Below are 23,013 nucleotides of genomic sequence, written 5' to 3'. Positions count from 1 at the left end.
GAATGGAAAACAGGATTAATATGATCACACCAAGCACTTTGCCTTGCAATACTGCAGCTCTTGTTCCAGTTTTACCTCATTAGTAAATTCATCTCCTTCCTCCTTTGAGCTGAGGGGAGTCATATCCAACCTTTCAGGATTATTACAGCTGGTACTAAAATTATTTCTATACTGCAGTAAAAATAAATGAATAATGTTTTGGTGATTTGATTTTGTAATGGGCGATAGTGGAGAATAGGCCTTTTCATTCTGGTAACTTTGACTGCCCAAGTAAGCATGGCCCAGGATTTATTACCATCACGGATATTTTCGAATTTGCAGCTGTCCATTCTAAGTGCAGTCCAGTTGACCCCTGTACCGTAATCCTCTCGCTGAATATTACAACGGTCTGTTAACTGCGGCAGACCCGCAGAAGTCCAAATGCACCGAGGTGGGCTTTGTCCTTCCACTATCAGTGGTATTGCTGATCATGGTTTGATCTTTACTTTCTGTTGGTACCTCCCCAGAGTGTTGCAAACCATCCTAAAAATGTAGGCAGTAGGAACAAGTGCATGCTCCGCCATTCAGTATGATCATTGCTGACCTTGGGCTTCAACTTCACTTTCCTGCCCACTCCCCACATCCCTTGATTCTCTGATGGACCAAAAATCTGTCTACCTCAGCCTTCAATAATCCCAACAATGAGAATTCTGAAGACTCTCAACCCTTTGTTGAAGAAATTTCCCTTCATCTCAGTCCTAAACAATTGGTCCCTTTATTGTGAAACTGTTTCCATTGGCTGGGAATCTAGAACATGGGCACAATGTCTCAGACCTTGTCATATTCATAAGACCACCTCTCATTGTTCTAAACTTCAGAATGTAGACCCAGTTTATTCACGCTCTCATCCTAGGAACAATCTAGTGACCCTTCGCTGTACTCCAGAGCAATTATAACATTCTTTAAATATTGAGACCAAAATTGCACACACTGTTCAAGGTGTTGTCTCGCCAAAGTCCTGTACAATTTTAGTAGAACTTGTTTATTCTTTTACGGCAATCCCCTTGTAATAAAGGCCAACATGCTATTTGCACTCTATTTGTTGCTGTACCTGTGTTCTAACTTTGTGTTCCTTGTACACCCAAATCTCTGAATACCAACATTTAATGCTGCCTTCATTCTTTGGAGTCCACAGATATTGTACAGAGATTTATTTTTTTTAAAAAGGCAAATTACTGCGGATGCTGGAAGCTGAAACCAAAAGAGAAAATGCTGAAAAATCTCAGCAGATCTGGCAGCATCTGTAAGGAGAGAAAAGAGCTGACGTTTCGAGTCCATATGACCCTTTGTCAAAGCTAAAAGACATGGAAGGTGGGGGATATTTATACTATGGGGTGAGGGAATGAAAGATGAATCATAGAAACAAGGGGAAAGGCTGTCAATGGCAGTCCATAGAGAGAATAAAAGAAGTGAATGGCCAAACGGCAGAGAAACTGAAATCCGAGGGTAAGCTGTGACAGATGGAGATGTGGGGGGAGGGGGAAAAAGGGGGAGAAAAGGTAAGGAGTGGGGGGGAAAGAAAAATAAAGACAGTAAAGAAATAAAAGGGAGCGAACAGTTAAATATTAAATATAATGAAAACAAAGGGGTCGAGGTGGGGTAGAGCTAATCATCTGAAGTTGTTGAATTCGATGTTGAGACCGGAAGGCTGTAATGGTTCCTAGCTGGGAGATGCGATGCTGTTCCTCCAGTTTGCGTTGAGCTTCACTGGAACATTGCAGCAAGCCAAGGACAGACATGTGTGCATGGGAGCAGGATCGTGTGTTAAAATGGCAAGCAACGGGAAGGTCAGGGTCCTGATTGTGCACAGATCGAAGGTGCTTAGCAAAGCGATCACCCAGTCTACGCTTGATCTCTCCGATATAGAGGAAACCACATTGGGAGCAGCGAATGCAATAGACCAAATTGAAAGAGGTGCAAGTGAAATGCTGCTTAACCTGGAATGAGTGTTTTGGACCTTGGATGGTGAGCATGGAAGGGGTAAAGGGGCAGGTGTTACACCTCCTGTGATTTAATGGGAAGGTGCCATGAGCGATGGGAGAGGTGTTGGGTATAGTGAAGGAGTGAACTAGGTTATCCCGGAGGGAATGGTCTCTACGGAATGCTGACGGAGGGAGTGAAGGGAAGATGTGTTTGGTGGTGGCATCATGCTGGAGTTGGCAAAAATGGTGGAGGATTATGCTTTGCATGCGGAGGCTGGTAGGGTGAAATGTGAGAACAAGGGGCACTCTATCCTTGTTCTGGGAGAGAGGCGGTGAGGGTCGTGGCACAGGAGATGGACTGCACACTGTTGAGGGCTCTGTCAACAACTGTAGATGGGAATCCACGGTTGAGGAAAAAGGAGCGCCTATTAGAAGCACCACTTTGGAAAGTGGCATTATCGGAACAAATGTGACGGCTGCAAAGGAGCTGAGAAAGAATGTAGGGTGTGAAGAGCTGTAGTCCAGATAGCTGTGGGAGTCAGTAGGCTTGTAATGGATAATGGTAGAAAGTCTATTGCCGAAAATGGAGACAGAAAGGTCAAGGAAGGGAAATGTCTGAGATGGACCAGGTGAAGGCGATGGAGGGGTGCAAACTGGAAGCGAAGTTGATTAATTTTTCCAGGTCAGGACTAGAAAATTCCTGAACTCAGCTTAGCCAGAACTGAAAATGTAATTGCTCTTTGGTGATTTGGAAGTAATAAATGGCCGCCTCCAGGCAGTCCTCCAGACTGATCAGTTGTTAATTTTTGGTCTCATTGGAGTCTGTGTGCTTTGTGAATCACTTGTGGAAAAAGATTTTCAGCATCTCTGGAAACAGCCCAGCTTTGATGAATAGAAGAGATTAGGTGACTACCAAGGACATCTAATGTCATCCCCTCTGTGACATGTCTTTTGCTTTTCCTTAATTGTAACCCTCGAGCAGTTATCAATTTGTTCAGTACACTATCCTCTCCATTACTTGCTCAAAAGATCCCAGTAGTTTGGGTTGTGAGTGGATGCGGTTTTCCAGCTGCTGTCAAACTCCATGTGACTTGGATTGGCATAGGCAGTATGGAGGCAATCTTTGGAACAACATCCTTTCTGAATCTGTCTGCACTGCAGCATCAGCGTGTTTGAACTGCTTTGAACATGGTACTTTTTCATCTGAATGGCAAATATTTTGGAATTTTCTCATGATATGGGCGGGATCTTCCTTTTTTTAAGCTCAGTGCAGTGTCGGGCTGGTCAGCGCTTTTCCTACTGGTCAGAATGGAACCCAGTTAATTATGCATAGGTGAGTATCTCACTGAGTCATGTGGCAGAGTGGACAGATCAGTTAGCAGGAACTGATTAATCCTCTCTGTTGCTACCCAACAAGCAGGTTGAGGGACTGGGCACCATATTTAAATGCCATCTGAGTGCACATATTTCACTACCTCCGGCCCAGCTGTCTCCAGCAGACTGACCGAGATGGCTGCCATGCAGAATGAGGTGGCTGCACTTTTGCCACAATGCTGCCCAGGCCTTGATAAGAACAGTACATCAGCATAGGGATGTCCTTTACCCCAGAAATGGCTTGAAGCACACCAGCATCACCCCTCCGGCTTGGGAGGCCTTGGCAGAATAGGTCAGTCTGGCTGGAACCCGCACTTGGAACATTACTCAGTGCAGGAAGAAGATGAAGGATCTCATCCACTCCGCCAGGGTAAGTGAATGTTTAGCTGACTTCGATGTTAAATTCTCATTGTGGTATCATGTACTCTCGGGGGTCTCGCCCAACATTAGTTGGGGGCACATCACCACTTTTACATCGCCAGCATCTCGTTCATCATGCTGTGCACAGTTCATCCACCTCCTCCGGCTCGGGAGGACTATCACACATAGGGGGGGCATGCACATTTTCAAACTTCTGCTCCATCCTTTCTCATCACATTGCTATCTTTATTCTTCATCCAGCCCAAGCTGGCCCACATCGGAACTGGAAGAGGGATGATACCACTAGGCTGGCTGGCAAGGACAGAGATTGCTCCTGTGGGGAAGGAGAGATTGGCTTATCACAGTGTGACATGTAATTTTGTGTTATGCCTGCTCATGAACTAAAGCTATCATCGCACTTTTATAGGCACCAGCAGTACTAGGCACAGGTGGAGGGCCAACATAGGCCCTAGACCAGCTTGGAGGAGAAAGACACCAAAGAAGAGTCATCATTGTATTAACCCGCACCCTCCACCAGGGCAGAGGCATGCACCTCAGTGGGCGCAGTTCTAGATTAGGCTTGGAATCACTGGGGAGCACCTCACTGACATATCTGTACGGCAGTTAGAGGCAGGGATAATCCAGATCTCTGAAACTTGAAGGAGTCCTCAAGATCAAGAAGTCAGGGTGAGATGATGAGGTATTTGCAAACAGCTGCCGACTTGATGCTGGAGATGTAATGATAGGCGGTGAAAAAACAGGCAGAGATGTGAGTCACTGGACAGATTGGAGCGAAGGATGGAGAGTCTGTCTGTGTTCTATCTGATGTCGTGGCTCCGACATCCCAGTCACCATGGAGACTTTGGTCCAGCAGGTTTTGCCGAATTTGTACTTGGTCTTGGACTCCATGGTCACATGGTGGGAACCATTAATGGACAAGTGGAGGGGTGCAGGGCACCATGACCACCCTCCAGGTGCCCCTTCTCAAGTCCATTGGGCACCCACAGGGAAGATGCGCATCAATTTGACACCCAGGGGACCTCCACTCAGGACACTACAAGGCTGTCTAGCCACTCGAGAGTCCCATCTGCCCTGAGTTAGAGACCCTTTTCAGGCTGGGGTCTTCCAGATCTCAGGCCACCAGAGGATATCCACCAGGATCATCGCAGACATCAGGATGTAGCAGTCAGCAGGCTGCCACCACCTTTGCTGCAGATGTTGGGGATGCACCCAGGTGTAGTGGTAATGTTAGGAAAACGAAGAAATATTGACATCACTTTTGAGTTACAGGCATACAACCACTCTCCAAATCTGGCACCTTTGTTAATATGTTTGATATTTCTGTGAATTGCTCAGTCAACTGAAGGCATTGTGATTATGTACATATATAAATCCTCTTATTGCGAGGTTTAGTCATTCTCCCACTCAGTTATAGTTTCTCTAAGATTTGAATTCAGATGATATCCATCTCACTGAAGATCATTTCTGCACTCCTGTGATGTCACGGAGATGTTAGAATCTTTATCGGAAGTGTGTGCTTAATGTGCTTTGTTCCCTTTTTCCTCACGACCAATGTGTGAGGGCAGTTCAGCAGCCATGAAGGATTACTGGCAATGTCTCCCCTTGGGGGTTGTGCCAAAGGATAAGACCCGACAATCAGTAGGATAGACCCAGACTACGGAGGTGATTTGTGAGACCAAGGGTCTACTGAAGACGCTCCTATTTGCAAATGAGCAAGGGAGTTGTCTCGAACGTCTGTGCCTGTCCCAAGCTCTAGTTAAATCGCAGCTGCCACATTGTTCAGGAGGACCTAAGGTCCTGTGCATTGGGAGGCCATCTCCTGCCAGTGGCCTTGAAGGTCACTACCTGCCTTTAGAGTTATTGGGAGATTTGCAAACCGTTTACACGCCGGCGTGAATCTGATTTTTGGCCTGTCTCCAGATTCTCCCACCGGTCCTGAACCCTGTCACGGGCGTGATGGGAAATTTCTGCCCAATGTTTGTGTTGGGGGGGGGGGGGGAGAAACCCCACTACTTTTCAGAACTGGGTTTGAGAAATTTTACTTTCCCAATTGTTAGCTGAAGTTTTGTCTGGTTGATGCTTTGATTTAGTTTCTCCCAGTTTTTGTGACGAGCTACGAGTTGAGAGCAGTCCTAGTGCCAGGATTCTCCACCGGTGTTTTTGCTGTTCCTACTGGAGTATAAGTTAGTGATTCGCTGACCATGCCAAGGTCACTTTTCTTTTAGATTGGCTGGCAATATTCTCTGCTAGCAGTTCCAGTCTCGGCTTGCTTACAGCGAGTCAAAAGGTTTTGAGCTCTACTTCAGAGACTTGAACAGATGGTCTAGACTGATTCTTCATTGAAGTGCTGAAGGAATGTTGCACTGTTGGAGATGTTGTCTCTCAGATTGAGATGTTAAATCAGAATGTAGTGCTGCCTTTTGGTGAACATAAAAGATCCACAGCATGTCTCCAAGATGAAAAGGGATACACTGCTGCTGTTTTTTGGCCCACATTTATCCATCAAATAACACTACCGTGGTCATTTATTTCAGTTCTGTTTGAGGGACCCTGTATCCAGATTGGCTACTGCACTTCTCCTAGATTTCAATAGGAACTCTGCTTACTGAATGTGAACTCTTTGATAGTCCAGGTAGCTTCATTTTGTAGTCCTGTGCTGAGCAATCGGGTTTAGCAGAAACATTTGGTGTAAACAGAACTGGAAGATGCTAACTCGCCACATCTTCCCTGACGCTAGAGTCTCAGCACTTGTCTACATGTTATATTGGCATCATGGGAGTTGAGGTGTTGCAGTGGACTTCTGGTGAGGCAGGGCTGCTTTAAGATACTGTATGCTGGGTCCTGGTTAATCACCGCAGCTGTTTGCCTGCAGTATTGATCTGTTTTATGCTGAAGTCTCATAGGATAGAAACGTAGGAATTTAGAACAGGAGGTGACAAATACAGCCCTTTGAGTCTGCTCCGCCATTCAATCAGATCATGGCTGATCTCTCCCTGGTCTCAAATTTACCTCCCTACCTGTTCCCCATATCCCTTTAACCCATTTTAAAAATCAGAAATATATCTATCCCCCTTCTTGAGACCATTCAATGATTTAGATTCCGCCCTACTCTGGGGCAGCGAGATCCACAAATTCACCACCCTCCACAAGAAGTAGCTTCTCCTTGTCTCAGTTTTAAATCTACTGCCTCTCATCCTATGCCTGTGACCTCTTGTTCTAGATTGCCCCCAAGGGAAAACATTTGGTTTACTTTATCAATTCCTTTTTTAGTATTTTATATACCTTGATCAGAACACCTCTCCTTCTAAACTCCAGCAAGTATAAGCCCAAATTGTTTAATCCCCACTTCATTTAAGGGTTGTTCCCAAATTAGGCATCTGGTGAGCAGCAAACAGACCTAACTCTTGGAGGCACTTGTTGCAGGTAAACCTTGGCTGCTACATACCAGTTGGTAAGCAGCACCAGTAGAGCGTGTAGTTTGGGAAGGTCAACTGCTGCTCTTTTGCCGTCCGGTTTAACGGTACCGTAGATTTGTGGCCAGATTTGTCTTGCTGGAGAGATTGATCTTATTTAATGAGGCTCTGTAGACATTGTTTTTCTGCAGAGTCCTCAAGGGACCCTTTATTTGTTGTAACTATTGTTAATTTGATACATTTCCATTTTGGGTGAGATATAGAAATATATAGAAGCCATATATGTACCATACCCCGGAAATTAGTCTGCACTCTAAACATGATTACAGCACCTCCAAACGAAGCAAAGAATAGCTTAATTAAATAGAAAACTATATGTAAAACCCAAGGGAGTGAAAGATGATGAACACGTTTGCCTTTGAAGGTAGGTGAGGGAGTTACAATTTTTTAAAAATCTAAATTAGCCTGAGATGTTTTCTCTTGGCTTTCTCAGGAGATTATGTGGCTGAGGGGGGGAGGAGTTTTTGGTCTTTTGGGTAGCACTGGGTTGGACAGATTTTAACAAGCCAGCTAATATTTTCCTGTCTGCTTTGTACAATTACAGGAGCTTTGAGAGGCTTGTCAAATTATTATAATTTACAAAGTTCAATATGAAATTAGAAGTGCAAACAGAACTGAAGTTGAGTACAATTAACGATGCTCATGATTATGCTGAAAGTGTGTGACCAAACCAAAAGAGAGGAAAGTAGTCTGAGGTATTAAATTATTTACCAGAAATATAGTTGAATTACACCATTAAGAATGCTTTACATGAGTACAATATCTAATGAAGTTAAAATGCAAGTCAGAAGTCTCTGAGAAATGCCTTTGCATAGGCTGCTAACTTATTGCGAGCAACCTATGGTGGTCAGTGTGTGGACACTTAAATCTTTGTAAATAGCCTGATGATACAGAAGTTGCTGACACAACGGTAAGTGAAGGTTTTTCAGCAGTGTGTGAATATTCCCCCAGATCCATTTGCTTCTGCATCCTCTGTAGAACGATGCCCTTTATTTCACATTGTCTATTGTTCTTTCCACCAAAATATATCGGCCTTGTGCCTGCTCCTTCCACAAGCTTGCTTGTCTTCTTGAAGAATACTGGTATCTTCCTTGCAGGTCAGAATGCTTCCAGTTTTAGTCTCATCTGCAAGTTTTGGAGGTCAAGGCATACCACATAAACTCCATTACTCTCTCTCGGTTTCTTAAGCTTTTCAATTAAGTAAAAATCAGATTGGTCGAACACTTGCTTGTTTTCAGCAAATCTGTGTTGGTTTTCCTTGATTCATATTTGTCTAAGAGGTGATTAATTCTGTTTTGATTGTTGTTTCTCAAAGCTTTCCCATCAGAGGTTAAACTGAGTTGTTGAGCTAATCTTTTATGCCCCTTTTGAGCAAGAATGTAACATTTGCAATTCCCCTGTCCTCTGGTACCACCCTTGTATCTAAAGAGGATTGGACAATTATGGCCAACATCTTTGCAATTTCCACCCTTGCTTCCCTCCATTCCCTTGTGTATCTCATCTGGTCCTGGTGATTTTATCAAGTTTGTGATTAGGTATCTTTGGCAGTGGCAACTCCATTGTTAAGAATGGATGCAAAGTAGTTATTTAGTATTTCAGCGATGTCCTCTATCTCTCTGTGAAGTTCCCCTTTTCAGTCCTGCTCTTCATTTTATCAATCTTCTACTATTTCTATGCCCATAGAAGACTTTTGGATTCTCTTTTACGTTAGCTGTCAGTCTCTCCTTGCTACTCCTATTTTTCTTTTCACCTCTCCAGCCCGGTGTTCTCTCATTATCAACCTGCCACATATAGGCGCCCATTGTTTGCTTCAACTTAGTGTCTAGCTCTTGAGTCATCCAGGGAACTTTGTTTGTCTTACCCTTTTCCCCCTCATGGGAATGTATCTCCACTGCATCTAAAATATTTCCTGTTAAAGGCCGACCGTTACAGATTTGTCTGGGAATCTTGGATTGTAATTTACCCAGTTTAGGTCTGTTCTCACCCATTTGGAATTGGGCCTCCCCCAAGTAATTGCTCCTTGTTCGTTTCCATCATTAATCTAAACCTTATGGTCATTGTCCCCCACTCCCATCCCTCATGTTGACCTCTTTACCCATGGCCTCCTGCAGTGTTCCAGTGGAGCGGAAGGTAAGCTCGAGGAACAGCACCTCGTCTTTCAGTTCATCATTCTGCCATTCACACCTCTTCTGGACACAACCTCTCCTGCCTTTCAATCCATCACAGACCATCCATTTGTTTTCTCCAATCTCCTCCCATTCACTTGTTTAAATTCTATTACCACTTCTAACAGATTTTGAATCTAATGAAAGATCTCTTGACCTGAAACATGAAAACCTTCACTGACAAATGTTTCGAGTAACCTGCTGAGCAAGATGATTCAAGGGAAAAACATTGTAATGTTCAAAATAAGGTTCGATACATTGGCCATTTGAAGCTGTTATATTCTTCCTCTATTTGTCAGTAACACATTTCTAATTTCAACATCCCTGTTGTCTCTCGGAGGAAAGTAATCTGATGACATATAGAATAGAATCCCTACAGTACAGAAAGAGGCCATTTGGCCCATCGAGCATGTATCGACAACAATCCTACCCAGACCCTATCCCCCACGTGTTTACCCTGCTAATCTCCCTGACACTAAGGGGCAATTTAGCATGGCCAATCCACGCATCCTGCACATCTTGGGACGATGGGAGGAAACTGAAGCACGTGGAGGAAACCCATGCAGACACGGGGAGAACATGCAGACTCCACACAGAGTCACCCGAGGCCAGAATTGAACCCAGATCCCTGACGCTATGAGGCAGCAGTGCAAACCACTGTGCCACCTAAAGATTTTTTTTAATTTCTTGGTACTTTGCCATGTTTGTACAAACTTGGGGAGATCTTGGGGTTCATATCCACAGATCTCTGAAGGTTGCCACTCAAGTGGATAGAGCCATGAAGAAGGCCTATAGTGTGTTACCGTTTATTAACAGGGGGTTTGAGTTTAAGAGCTGTGGGGTTATGCTACAACTGTACAGGACCTTGGTGAGACCACATTTGGAATATTGTGTGCAGTTCTGGTCACCTCACTATAAGAAGGACGTGGAAACATTGGAAAGAGTGCAAAGCTGCCTGTTTGGAGGGTAGGTCTTGAGGAAAGGTTGAGGGAACTAGGGCTTTTCTCTTTGGAGCGGAGGAGGATGAGAGGTGACTTAATAGAGGTTTATAAGGTGATGAGGGGGATAGATAGAGTGGACATTCAGAGACTATTTCCTCGGGTGGATGTAGCTGTTACTAGGGGGCATAGCTATAAGGTTCATGGTGGGAGATATAGGAGGGATGTCCGAGGTAGGCTCTTTACTCAGAGTAGTTGGGGTGTGGAATGGACTGCCTGCTGTGATAGTGGAGTTGGACACTTTAGGAACTTTCAAGCGGATATTGGATAGGCACATGGAGCACAACAGAATGATAGGGAGTGGGATCGCTTGATCTTGGTTTCGGACAAAGCTCGGCACAACATTGAGGGCCGAAGGGCCTGTACTGTGCTGTACTGTTCTATGTTCTATGTTTGTACTTGTACTGATTCATATCTCTCTTTAGAATTCAGAAACTGGAAGAAACAATCCCATGTGCAACATAACAAAGTGCCTGGTGTTGATCGGGACTTGGAGTACTATAACCAAAGAAAGGAGGAGGCAGGGAATGAGGTAAGCCCATGGTAATTAAGGATATAATCGTGTTACAAATTGTTTCACTGTTTCCAATTAAGTTACATAAACATTAGAGGGAAAAAACCATTAAGCTACTTCAAGCCTGAAAAGAGGGTAGCTGCTAAATTTGAGAGCCTCGTAGTATTGCAGGGATCACGATGTGTGATAAATCCACACCCATTAACTGAGATGCAGGCAATGCACCAAGTTTGTGCTGCCTTTTGTTTGTCTGGACAAATCCGGCGCCTAATATTGTAATTTGCTGGAGCAGCTTAGAGGAGGGGCCATTGTGATTGCAGCACATGTTGGCAATTGCTCAGAAAGTGAATCTGATCTGGAAAACATTGAAGAATGGCTCAACATGGGAGAGACCTGCTCCATCTTGTTCAGATGTTGCACTGGAGGCCTTGGTGCAGGAGCTATCCTGTGTCTGCAGGAGACTGACCAGATACACGCTCAGGAAGCCGAGCAAGCAGATAGCCTTGGAGGTCAGTGCTAGGATTCAAGGACCTGGATGCAGCGAAGTTCACTGGCCTCACACGTAGACAAGCTCTGTAAATGCATCTTCAAATGCCATATCTATTAACTGCACTAACACTACTGCATTCACCATTCGTCCATAATCATCGGGCAGCACAGTGGTTAGCATTGCTGCTTCACACTGCCAAGGGTTCAATTCCTGGCTTGGGTCACAGTCTGTGTGGAATTTGCAAGTTCTCTCCGTGTCTGCGTGGGTTTCCCCCGGGTGCTCCAATTTCCTCCCACATTCTGAAAGACGTGCTAGGTTGGGTGCATTGACCCGAACAGGCGCCGGACTGTGGTGACTAGGGCAATTTCACAGTTACTTCATTGCAGTGTTAATGTAAGCCTTACTTGTGACTAATAAATAAACTTTACTTTAACCTGCATATGAACAATCTATATCAATCAGGATTTAGACCTGACATCCACATGCTCCTAGTATTGCTGCAAGCCTCTCACACATTTCTCAAGTATAGACACTGAGTGGTTGTTTCTGCTGACTGAGGAACCAAGAGGTGCCATGCTGGGATTTTTCAGCCCCATAATGGTGAGACCTGCTGCGCAGGGCATGGCAGCCTAGTCAATAGTCTATTGATTTTTCAGTGGAAAAAGGCAGTCTGGGCAGGGCCAGAAAATCCCCTCCATAGAGTAGGGAGATTGGTCATTGAGGAGAGAAATGAGAAATGCCTTCACTTAAAGGTTGTGAATCATTGGAATTCTTTACTGGAGGTTTGTGGATGTGCCATCATTTGAATTTATTCAAGGCTGAGATAGACAGATTATTGCAGTTGCAGGGAATCATGAGATTTAGGCTATGGGTGTAAAAGTGAGGCCAAGGATTGACTAGATCGTATCGAATGGTGAAGCAGGCTCAAGGAGCCATGTGGTCTACCTGTTTCTATTTATTTATGAGCAGCTTTGATCTTGCAGCCATGTATGAAGCATTTGTCTTAGTTTTCCTTGATCAGGAAAACTTTTAGAAATTTCTGGTGATCTTGTGGAGTTGCCTATATTTTTGGCTTTAGGTCGGTTCTGTTTTCGGTAGGATTTTCCAGCCGCACTTGCCCCAAGACTGGAAAATTCTGCCTGAGGTCAACGGACCTTTTGCATGGTCCTGTCCTGTTATGCTTCCCATGGTGGGCAGGATGGGAAAATTCCACCCAATGCGTTACCATAATTAACCAATTGGGATTTTGTTACAAAGTTCCCTTTTCTTTGTTCTTCCAATTTAGCTATTGGCAGGCAATGGTGATACCAGTATCCAAGTGACTCGATTTTACCTATTAACGAATTCTCATCAGTGTCTACACAGTAGCTTTCATCCAGCTTTTTTCTTTTAACTTTCTTCCCTACCCTTCTGTTTTCCTGGAGACTTAAAGTTACATTTGACAATGCAGCTCAGTTGATCTAAATCTGCACAGAACACAAATTGAATTCCATATTATACATTCTGCTGAGTAAAATGAAACCGCAATCTGATGGCACATTTTACCACTGGGGAATTTTCTTACTTGGTTTAGTTTCTTCTTTAGACCAGTGACAGCAATTTCAGGAAGCCAGTAAATGAGTAGGAATATTGCTCACTAGTTTTATGCTGGGGGTCAGAGTCTAAAATAGCATAATGAAGCATCGAGTAAATGGGATGTGGCTTCCCTGTTCCTCAGTTCTTTACAGGATGAGCTTCTGAACTCAAAGCACTGCTATGGAAAATTGTCAAGCAGAAGACAGGCTTATCTCCAGAGAGCAATTAAAGCTAGTTTTTTAAATTTGCTTTAAGTTGGTGTTGTCTTTTGTGTTGCAGTTGCATGGGTTATGATGTCCTTCAGTATGTCTGGGTATACTAGATATCCTACCTTCCCATGATATGGTGACTATTAATGTGAGAATGTATGTTTAGTGTTGACATCATGTGATATTGGTGCTCTTCTCATCTCCACATGCACACATCAGTCCTTTGTCCTGCATATGCGTCTAGTGTTTCCACTTTAGAATGGTATTACCGAAGGGAACCGTTAGTCTTCTGGAAACTAATTTACTGTTTTCCCTTCCCCCTTGGTACTGGTAACAGCTACTTCATTGCTGGCTGACTAATATTCAGCTGAGATAAAACAGGAAAACATGTAGCTGATCAGTTTCTAAGATTAGCTAAGGGAGATTGTGGTTCTTTGGAACTGAGGTGCCAGTGACAGATCATGTTTTCTCATGGTTTTATTTTCCATTGTCCCAGTGAATTGAACTTGCTTCTCCTCTGATCCGAACCTTGCAGACTTTTGATGTCCTGAATGACAGTGACGTACTACAGAATAACAGTTGTACTTTTTACTGAGAGAATTTGCATCTCTCACTCCTGTCAGCAATAATTGTGTTCAAAATATTACCTTTGGAACTGCAATTTGCATTTGTCCCTGCTGAGAACCTTGTGTTTTATTCTCTGACAAAATAGTGTCTGAGATTTTTGTGCCTGTTGTCACTTTGAGTGCCAAAATATCGATCATTTTGGGCGGCACGGTGGTTAGCACTGCTGCCTCACACGCCAGAGACCCGGGTTCGATTCCAGACTTCAGTGACTGTCAGTGTGGATTTGCACGTTCTCCCTGTGTCTGCATGGGTTTCCTCCCACAGTCCAAAGATGTGCAGGTTAGATTGGCTGGCTATGCTAAATTGCCCCGTGATGTCAGGGGGATTGGCAGGGTAAAAACACGGTGTTATGGGGATATGGTCTGGGTGGGATTACTGTCGGGGCAGGCTCGATGGGCCAAGTGGCCTCTTTCTGCAGCTTAGTGATTCTAAGATTGATCCTAGTCGTTGATGTCCATCTAGGACTTTATGGTCTTTTTGCTGTAGTATTTCCCGTATTGAGGTTTTAAGTAGCGTGCATATGAAACTCGATCATCAAATCTTGTGGGGAGCAGCTTACCTAGATGCCTAGAAATCCAATAAGGAATTCAGAAGAAACTTCACCCACAAAGAACAAAGAAAATTACAGCACAGGAACAGGCCCTTCGGCCCTCCAAACCTGCACCGACCATGCTGCTCGACTTAACTAAAACCCCCTACCCTTCCGGAGATCATATCCCTCTATTCCCATCCTATTCATGTATTTGTCAAGACGCCCCTTAAAAGTCACTACCGTATCCGCTTCCAGTACCTCCCCTGGCAATGAGTTCCAGTCACCCACTACTCTCTATGTTAAAAAAAATTTGCCTCATATATCTCCTTTTAAACCTTGCCCCTCACACCTTAAACCTGTGCCCCCTAGTAATTGACTCTTCCACCCTGGGAAAAAGTTTCTGACTATCCACTCTGTCCATGCCTCTCATAATCTTGTAAACTTCTATCAGGTCACCCCTCAACCTCTGTCGTTCCAATGAGAACAAACCAAGTTTCTCCAACCTCTCCTCATAGCTAATGCCCTCCATACCAGGCAACATCCTGGTAAATCTTTTTTTGTACCCTCTCCAAAGCCTCCACATCCTTCTGGTAGTGTGGCGACCAGAATTGAATATTATATTCCAAGTGCGGCCTAACTATGGTTCTATAAAGCTGCAACATGACTTGCCAATTTTTAAACTCAATGCCCCGGCCAATGAGGGCAAGCATGCCGTATGCCGCCTTGACTACCTTCTCCACCTGCATTGCCACTTTCAGTGACCTGTGTACCCCTGTCCACCCAGATCCCTTTGCCTATCAATACTGTTAAGGTCTTGCTCTTAAGTGGAAGGATTTGGAACTAACCATCACATGGAGTCATTGAAGAGATTAAAACACATGCATTTGAGGGGAAGCTAGACAAACAGATGGAGAAGGAAATAGATGATTCTGATGGTAGATTTAAATAAGAAAAGATGGGAGGATGTTCGAGTGGAGCATAAACACTGGCATGGATTGGTTACGCTGGATAATATACTGTGCCGTATATCCTATGTAATCCTTTTGTCAATGTGGTATAAAATGTAGTTTGTTTACTGTTTGTCTCATGGAGAACTATTTGACAGACCTGTATATTAAAATACAGTTGGTGTAAATGTTGGAAATCTGAAATAAAACGTGCGAATCCCTAGAAATACTCAACAGGTCAGACAACATTGGTAGAGAGAGAAAAGAGTATTATTATTTCAGTTTGTTTATGACAGGTTAACAACCAGAAATATAAACACTCTCTTTTATCTTTCTACAAATCTGCCTGCGCTATTTTAAGTTTTTGATTCTAGTTGTGTAATGTTTGGGAAATGTTTCTTCTTTTCTGTGTATGCCTGGCATTGATACAAGTGCCAGGTTAATGCATAGAAAGCAGAATGTGTCTTATCAGCTATCAAGAAACTCTCTTATTGTATTCATTACAAGGAACACTCTGATCAGATGCACGGTGGTTAGCACTGCTGCCTTATGCCAGGGACCAGAGTTCGATTCCCGGATTGGGTCACTGTCAGTGCGGAGTCAGCACATTCTCCCCGTGTCGTCTGCGTGGGTTTCCTCCGGGTGCTCTGGTTTCCTCCCACAGTTTGAAAGATGTGCTGGTTAGGTGCATTGGCCATGCTAAATTCTTCCTCGATGTACCTGAACAGGTGCCGGAGCATGGCGACTAGGGGATTTTCACGGTAACTTCATTGCAGTATTAATGTAAGCCTACTTGTGACTAATGAATAAACTTTAACATGTTTCACTGGGGTTATTTTTTTTGCTTCCATTCTGGTTTTTCACCGGAACATGGCAAGTGGAAAGTTTGGTGGCACTCTTCTGCTGCATTACTGGTGGTACTTAGTTTTGTAGGCAACTGTCATGCAACCAAAATTCCACCAAGGCCCTCCTGCCAAGTGCTGGAAATGGTGTAAACCACTTAGGATTGTATGTTTGACAAGAAATGAATACTGTAAATATAGCTTGTAATTGTAATCGTTGTATGGCTTTTCAAGTGCCTCATACTGTATGGAAAGAAACTGATCTGTTTTGCACTTTATGTAATGTTAAATTTTGATATGTACTTGAATAAAGTATATTTTACTGGAACATGTTTGTTGATCTTTGTCTTTCTCTCCAGCCTTAATACTTGTAAAGTAGTAGTGGAATTATCTTGTTAGCAAAGTTGATCACTTAGAATTTTCAAGTAAAATCAGCTTCCTATTGGATGATGGTAGTTTCTCCTGTCTGGTTTCACTTTATGCTTGGTGAGCGATGCCTGTTTTAATGGACAGTGGCTGTGATGACTTTAAGCTACAATTATTGTATTACTTCCATGTTCTGACAGTAATTTATGTACTGTTGTCTGTCTGGAAAAAATGATTTCAATCTAATGATGGCACACAATGTAAAAATCTTAATGCTCTGGGGACAAGGGTTCAGATCCCACCACGGCAGCTGGTGGAATTTAAATTTAATAATCTGGAATTAAAAAGCTAGTCTCAGTAATGCTGACCATGAAACCATTGTCAATTATCCTCTAAAAACTCATCAGGTTCACCAATCTGTCATCCTTACCTGGTCTGGCCTACATGTGACTCCAGATCCACAGCCATTTGCTTGACTCTTCACTGCCCTCTGAAATAGTGTGCCAAGCCACTCGATTCAAGGCCAGTTAGAGATGGGCAACAAATGCTGGCCTTGCTGGTGATGCCCACATTCCATGAAAGAATATCAAAAAGACTGTTTATAATTACAACAGGTAACACATTGAGATGCTTCTTCTTAGTAGTCATTTGCATCATTCTCTCTGGCTGTAATGGATAAGGATTCAATCACACTTTGAAGAATAAAGTTTATATACTTTTAGTATCTACCTGACTTATGATGGATCACTTCAATTTTGGTTCTTGATGGATTCCTTTTTGCTTGTATGGGCGAAGTAAAATGAGGGAGCATGAACAAACGTTGGGATATTTGCTTACTGAAGAGCATTTGCTGTCATGCAAATTTGAGAACGGAGGCGTTTCGTGTACAGTTATTTTGTCTGCTTGTTTTCTCAATTTTAACCTCCTAAATCACCATATTTTCAACATTGGCCATTTTGAAAGGGAGATGGTTGTATCCTTTCTTAACCATCTCCCTGCAAAATCAAATATTTCAAATCGGGTACATTTGTTGCTGTAGGACAGTGCACTGGCTGTTTAATGGGAAGAAGGGATGGAGTTTTAAGATGAAAGCAAACTTTGTTGGAAGTACATTGTTCAACTCAGTCAACATTTGTAAAGTGTGAAGACAGGTTATTAACCTCTTAAGAGTATAACCCTTTATTAGCACCCTTCATTCAAGTGGAGAGTCCCAGTAGAGGTCGATGTCTGAAAATTTAAGATGTCATTTTATTTGAACATTTTTTTGGTGTTAAGTCACGTACCCTCTGACAAATCACCTATTTCTGTTATATTTTCAAACCTTTATACAATGAGTATGTGATAAAACTGCTTTCCTATTTACAATGTCAAGTCATTTGTCGCATGCTAATCTCAATTACAATCTGAACTGCCTTGGCCATTGGGAAATCTAGTGTGTCGCCATTATTTTGCAAATCTTTGAAGATCATGATTTTTAAAGTAAAGCTTGGCTAATTCTGATTATATTGGCTAAACATATTGATCCAAAGTTGCAGTCGAAATTATGGTGACCCTACCATGAAGTAAATTGGAGAGCAACGTCTGTTACCACACGTGCAGTAAAGCAGAAATGCAGATGTTTCTGTCCAATTTGCCCTGCTGCTCAACAAACTGCACTACACTGTACTTGCAGGTACAGTCAGAACTGTAATCCTTGCAAGGTTTGCAGTTGCCGTACTTATTCCCTGGTTCCCCACGAAACACAGCAGAAAAGGTGGGGCATGTTCAAGTGTAAGTGAAATTTAAGTGGTGTTAATTCCAAACAATCTGAAGTGAAAGATGCTTTTAAAGACGTATGGGATCTCTTTCCTTCAGATTTTAATAATTTAGTTTCTTTTTATAATGTGTTTTCTATCCCACTTAATCCAACCTTTCGTTTCCTTTTTGTGTGTCAGGAAATGTAGGTAGTTTTAAGTAATCCATATTTGTATTTTTGGAAATGAGAAATAAGGTATGGGGGTGTGTGTGTGTTTAATTTTGTGTTTGTGTGTGAAAGGGTTAGTTAGATGTCTGCATGTATGGTGGTTTTGGTTTCATTTCAAACTGTGCCTGCATTGTGATTTATGATGTGAAAGTAAATGAGTGATAAAGCAAGACAAAGCTGTTGCTTAGCAATTAGGGGCCACTTTAGGTTAGAAAGAATTTTTGAGTTTAGTTTTTAAGCTCAACCCTGTAGCAATTGGAGAGGAAGCAGGTCTCTCAAAAACTGCCAGAAGCAGAGAGGCAGGTCAATGGGGTAAAAGGACAAGAAAGCAAGTCCCAGAAGCTAAAGAACAGCAAATTCTAGTAACCAGAAAATGAAAAGTCCCAGGAAGATTGAAATCAAAGAGACAAAGAAACTGGAAATTGAACAAGGATCATTGAAGTTAAAGAAAGGACAGAGAGGCTACCAGTTAAAGACAGAGTTGAGAAGTGCAGACCTGGTGAAGTTGGCTAGTGAGAAACCAGATATCTGAAGTAGTCCTTAGTACTTGGTATAGCTTGTGAAGCAGTGGTGTTCCATTGGCGTAGCTGGATACCTGAAATATTGTGTGGAAACTTGAATGCATGTGACAATCCAAGGTAGAGGAATACTGAAAGGAGAGATTGAAATCCTGGAAGTGGATCCTTGGTGAAGGAATCCAAGAGAAAATGCTGTTTGGAAGAAGATTCTATGGTGTGTATCTTTGAGTGAAATATGGAAGCTGGAGTTCTAGTGAGACCAGTTGGTTCACAGTGTGATGAGCATCAGAGGGGATTTGATGAAAAATCCACAGAAGTTGTTTTGGGTGGCGTCTGCCACTTAATTTCAGAATGGGGTGTGCCTGACCGCAGTTGAACAGTTGGTTCACAAAGACCATGTACTTAGAACAATGTGGTATAAGATTTATTTTGTAACCTGTGTTATCCTTAAAGTCTGTGTATTTCTGTAATGATGTACTGGACTGAAGGAATATTGTATTTTCAAATGTTTCATGTTCAATGTTTTATTCCTTTCTAAAAAGCGAATTAACAGCCCTGTCACTCTGTCCATCCACGTTTCTTAAAAAAAAAGTTAAAGTTATGGCCTTTTGAGCCAGAGTTCCATTCTGGGACCTTACAATCCTAGCTGGGGTTACTCCTGGATGGGAACACAAGATACGTAATATGACATTCTACATTGAATTAAATATTCTAACTCTCATTTCCTGGTTTGGACTCGACAAAGATTCTTTAGTTCAATTGGAGCTGCTGCTTGCCTTATTCACACAGGTCCTGGGTTCCTTGCACGGGGCACCATACTAATGCAGAGAGCCAATGATTCTGTCTTTCTATTCAAAAGCCCGAAAACAAACTGTGGGAAGCTAGAAGAATAATGAATGGCAAGTGCTGTTAATTCACCATTGATGCAGAATCAGGACAAGTGTCCTCAAATGTTTCACAAGAAACTGTGTAAAGAATAAAGGGAGATGAATGATAGGAATTTCTTCTTATTGATATCTGTAGTACTGTTTGTGATCCCAGAACAATGTTCAATGACTTAATTTGAATGTGCTGGTCTGAGGTAAAATGGATTTGGTTAAACCGTTGGTGAGCTGATACTACTCGCTTATACAAACCTATGTATAAACTTCCTTACTCAGTTACTCCCAATAGGTTATTCGCACAATAATTTTACAAATTGAATTTTGATATTTTTTCCCCCCCTCCATTCCCTTTGCACCCCCAACTGTGATTTTTGTCTTCTGCTCTAATTCTCTCCAATCTCCTCTTGCATCTTTTGAGTGATCATCTTTTCAGCAAGCTGTACCTCCTGACCCCATTTCTACTTCCCTTCTCTAGCTGACATTTTACATGTTTCATGCTCCTTGCATGCCCTTCCATTCAAGGCCACCACCATGATCTTGTCCTTAATAAAAACCAAACACTCTTCACCTCTGTCATTGCAAGCTGCCATGCCACTGCCAAGCTTCCTGCCATGTCCAATGCCCTCAAAAATATTATTTCCTAAATTCATTCTCACCTTTCTGAAACCTCATGTTTGAATGTCTGTTCTTGGGTTTCTTCCCTTGAAGCATTGAGTTAGCCATGAAAGTTATAAATGACATCTACTCCAAGAAAATGTGACCAAGGTACATCCTCCGTTTCCCTGCAGCCTTTGACCACATCTTGTTTCCATTGTCCAGTTTAGTAGGGCAATCTCATAGGCACGTGGGAATTAGGAGCAAAAGTAGGCAATTCAGCCCTTTGAGCCTGCTCCACCATCTTCCTGATCTCAAATCCACCTCCCTACCTATTCCCCGTATTTCTTTAACCCATTTTTAAAGTCAGAAATGTATTTGTCTCCTTCTTGAAAACGTTTAATGATTCAGACTCCCGCCCTATGGGGCAACGCGTTCCACAATCTCACTTGGTTTCGCTTGTAAACGATTTGACTATAAATCGGAGCATCTCCAGCAATGAGATCTCTTCCCATCCCTTGCACTCTTGCCCTAAAGCGACTCTCCTACCTCTTCTTTTGAAGTTGCCAGTTGGAAAAAGCAATGAAAGATATTGGGCCTGGTTCCACTGGGTGTATGCCAGAACTTGGCTCTTCCCTGCATTACCTGTGTGGCCTCTCTATCCCCCACGTACTACCATTTCTCTCTCTCTCTCTCTCTCTTTTCTCTTCTCCCCCCCCCCCCCCCTTCATGAGCTTTCATTTCCTTTTATTTAAAAGCTGTGAAGATTGAAGTCATCATCTTCAAACCCCACCACAAACTTCATACCATTGATTGGCTGGGAAAATGGGATGGAATTACAATGTTTTGGGATTGTGTCCTAATTTATCCCATCTTCTCTTCACTGTGAAGACTGTCTACTTCACCACCTTTCTGAAAACATCAACCATGCATTTGTCACCTTTTGACTCAGTTATTCCAGTGGTGTCCCATGCTCTTTAAACTTCAGCTTATTTAAGACTGCTATTCATAATCTTATCCTACTTCCTGATCAAAATGTGGCTCCCGGTTCCACAAAACCTTCAATTTAAACTTTGCGTCCTTTTGTTAAAATCCTTTTGTGGTTCCACCCATCCCTTTTTCACTGTGGGGAAATAAATTTACCAGTATAGCCTTGAATTCTTTGTGACAATTATAAGGTTCATAACCCAGAGAACCAAGTTGAATGAACAAAACACAAAGGAGATCTTCAAAAGGAATCCACGGCAGGGGGGAAAAGAAAGTGTATGAGATCAGATTTCGAGGCCAACATGAAAGGGAATCCAAAACTCAAACATGCAAATGATGAAAGAAAAACAAAAGGATGGGGCCAGTTTCGGTTCCTGTGGTGGCAGAGGATATAAATGAGATAGCATTGAGTAATTTGAATCTTTTTTGACTATGCAAAGAGGATGCTACCAATATAGCAGTGAATGCAGAGGCAGGAATGATATTTATTGACTATGGTAAAAATAAAGTGGAGGACCTTGAGCACCCAAAATAGAAAGGTCAGCTAATCTGGAAGTGTAACATTCTTGGTTAGTGAGGAAGATTTAAGGTGGAAATTTCTGAGGCTCTGGTTAGAACCTTCCACCCTTTTCCACATTGTGGATAGTGCTAGAGGAATGGAGAATTGCAAATTTTACACTCCTGTTTAACAAAAAGAGAGTAAGAAGTTTAACAACACCAGGTTAAAGTCCAACAGGTTTATTTGGTAGCAAAAGCCACACTGTGTGGCTTTTGCTACCAAATAAACCTGTTGGACTTTAACCTGGTGTTGTTAAACTTCTTACTGTGTTTACCCCAGTCCAACGCCGGCATCTCCACATCATAACAAAAAGAGAGACATAAACCCAGCAGCTACAACAGCCAGTCTAATGCCTAGTGGTAGGGAAACTTTGAGACAATCTGCAACAACATAATTGGCATTTGGGAAGGTATGAGTTAATGATGAAAGCTGCCACAGTTTTTGAAAAGCTAAATTGTGTTTGCCTAACTTGATTGAATTTTTTGATAAATGAGTGAGTGTTAATGAGGGATGTATGGTTGATGAGCATATGGGCTTTGTGGATCACCTCTCCGGAATATACCGAACACTTCCCAAAATTTGAAAACTATCTCTCTCAAAAGGTCACCATTGACTAGGAGATCCGACACGGAATCAGCTGTGTCATCCCAGCCTTCCATAAACGATGGCAGTAAATGTTTGACAAAAAAGGCTTTTGCTAATCTGCGGAAGTCCTGGTATGCAGAGCAGTTGTCTTCTTATGAGACTGTGTATCAGTGAGTGCTGGAGAAATTACATCAACAATGTCTCTGAAATATTCTCCAGATTCAATGGGAGAACCGTCGAACAAAGGCTTTCTGAAGCCAGTTCTCCAAGCATTAAACCAACATTCCTTCACAATCAATTATGTTGGACTGCACATTGTGTCTTGATAGCCAAAAAGCATCTCCCCCGCCAGGTCCAGTTTACTCAAATCTCAAATGGGCCTGCGTTCCAGGAGAGAACGAAGAAAATGTTGCAAATGTGCTGTGAAGCTCTCCTTGAAGCATGGCAGCATTGACATTGATGTTTGCTA

At 42.7% G+C, this 23,013-nt stretch overlaps 1 protein-coding gene across 2 annotated transcripts in view; it reads left to right on the top strand.

Annotated features, from left to right (window-relative positions):
- b4galnt3b (beta-1,4-N-acetyl-galactosaminyl transferase 3b) overlaps window positions 1–23,013 on the top strand; it is a 203,134-nt gene that overhangs the window by 58,490 nt on the left and 121,631 nt on the right. For both annotated transcript variants that reach the window (XM_078219999.1, XM_078220000.1), the window contains exon 2: window positions 10,778–10,884. In XM_078219999.1, the coding sequence (XP_078076125.1) occupies window positions 10,778–10,884 (107 nt within the window). The remainder of the gene's footprint in view (window positions 1–10,777; window positions 10,885–23,013) is intronic.

Source organism: Mustelus asterias, chromosome 9 (assembly GCF_964213995.1).
Source record: "Mustelus asterias chromosome 9, sMusAst1.hap1.1, whole genome shotgun sequence".
Classification (NCBI taxonomy): domain Eukaryota; kingdom Metazoa; phylum Chordata; class Chondrichthyes; order Carcharhiniformes; family Triakidae; genus Mustelus; species Mustelus asterias.
The sequence above is the reverse complement of the archived record's forward strand: the minus strand, read 5'-3'. Positions and strand labels throughout refer to the sequence as shown.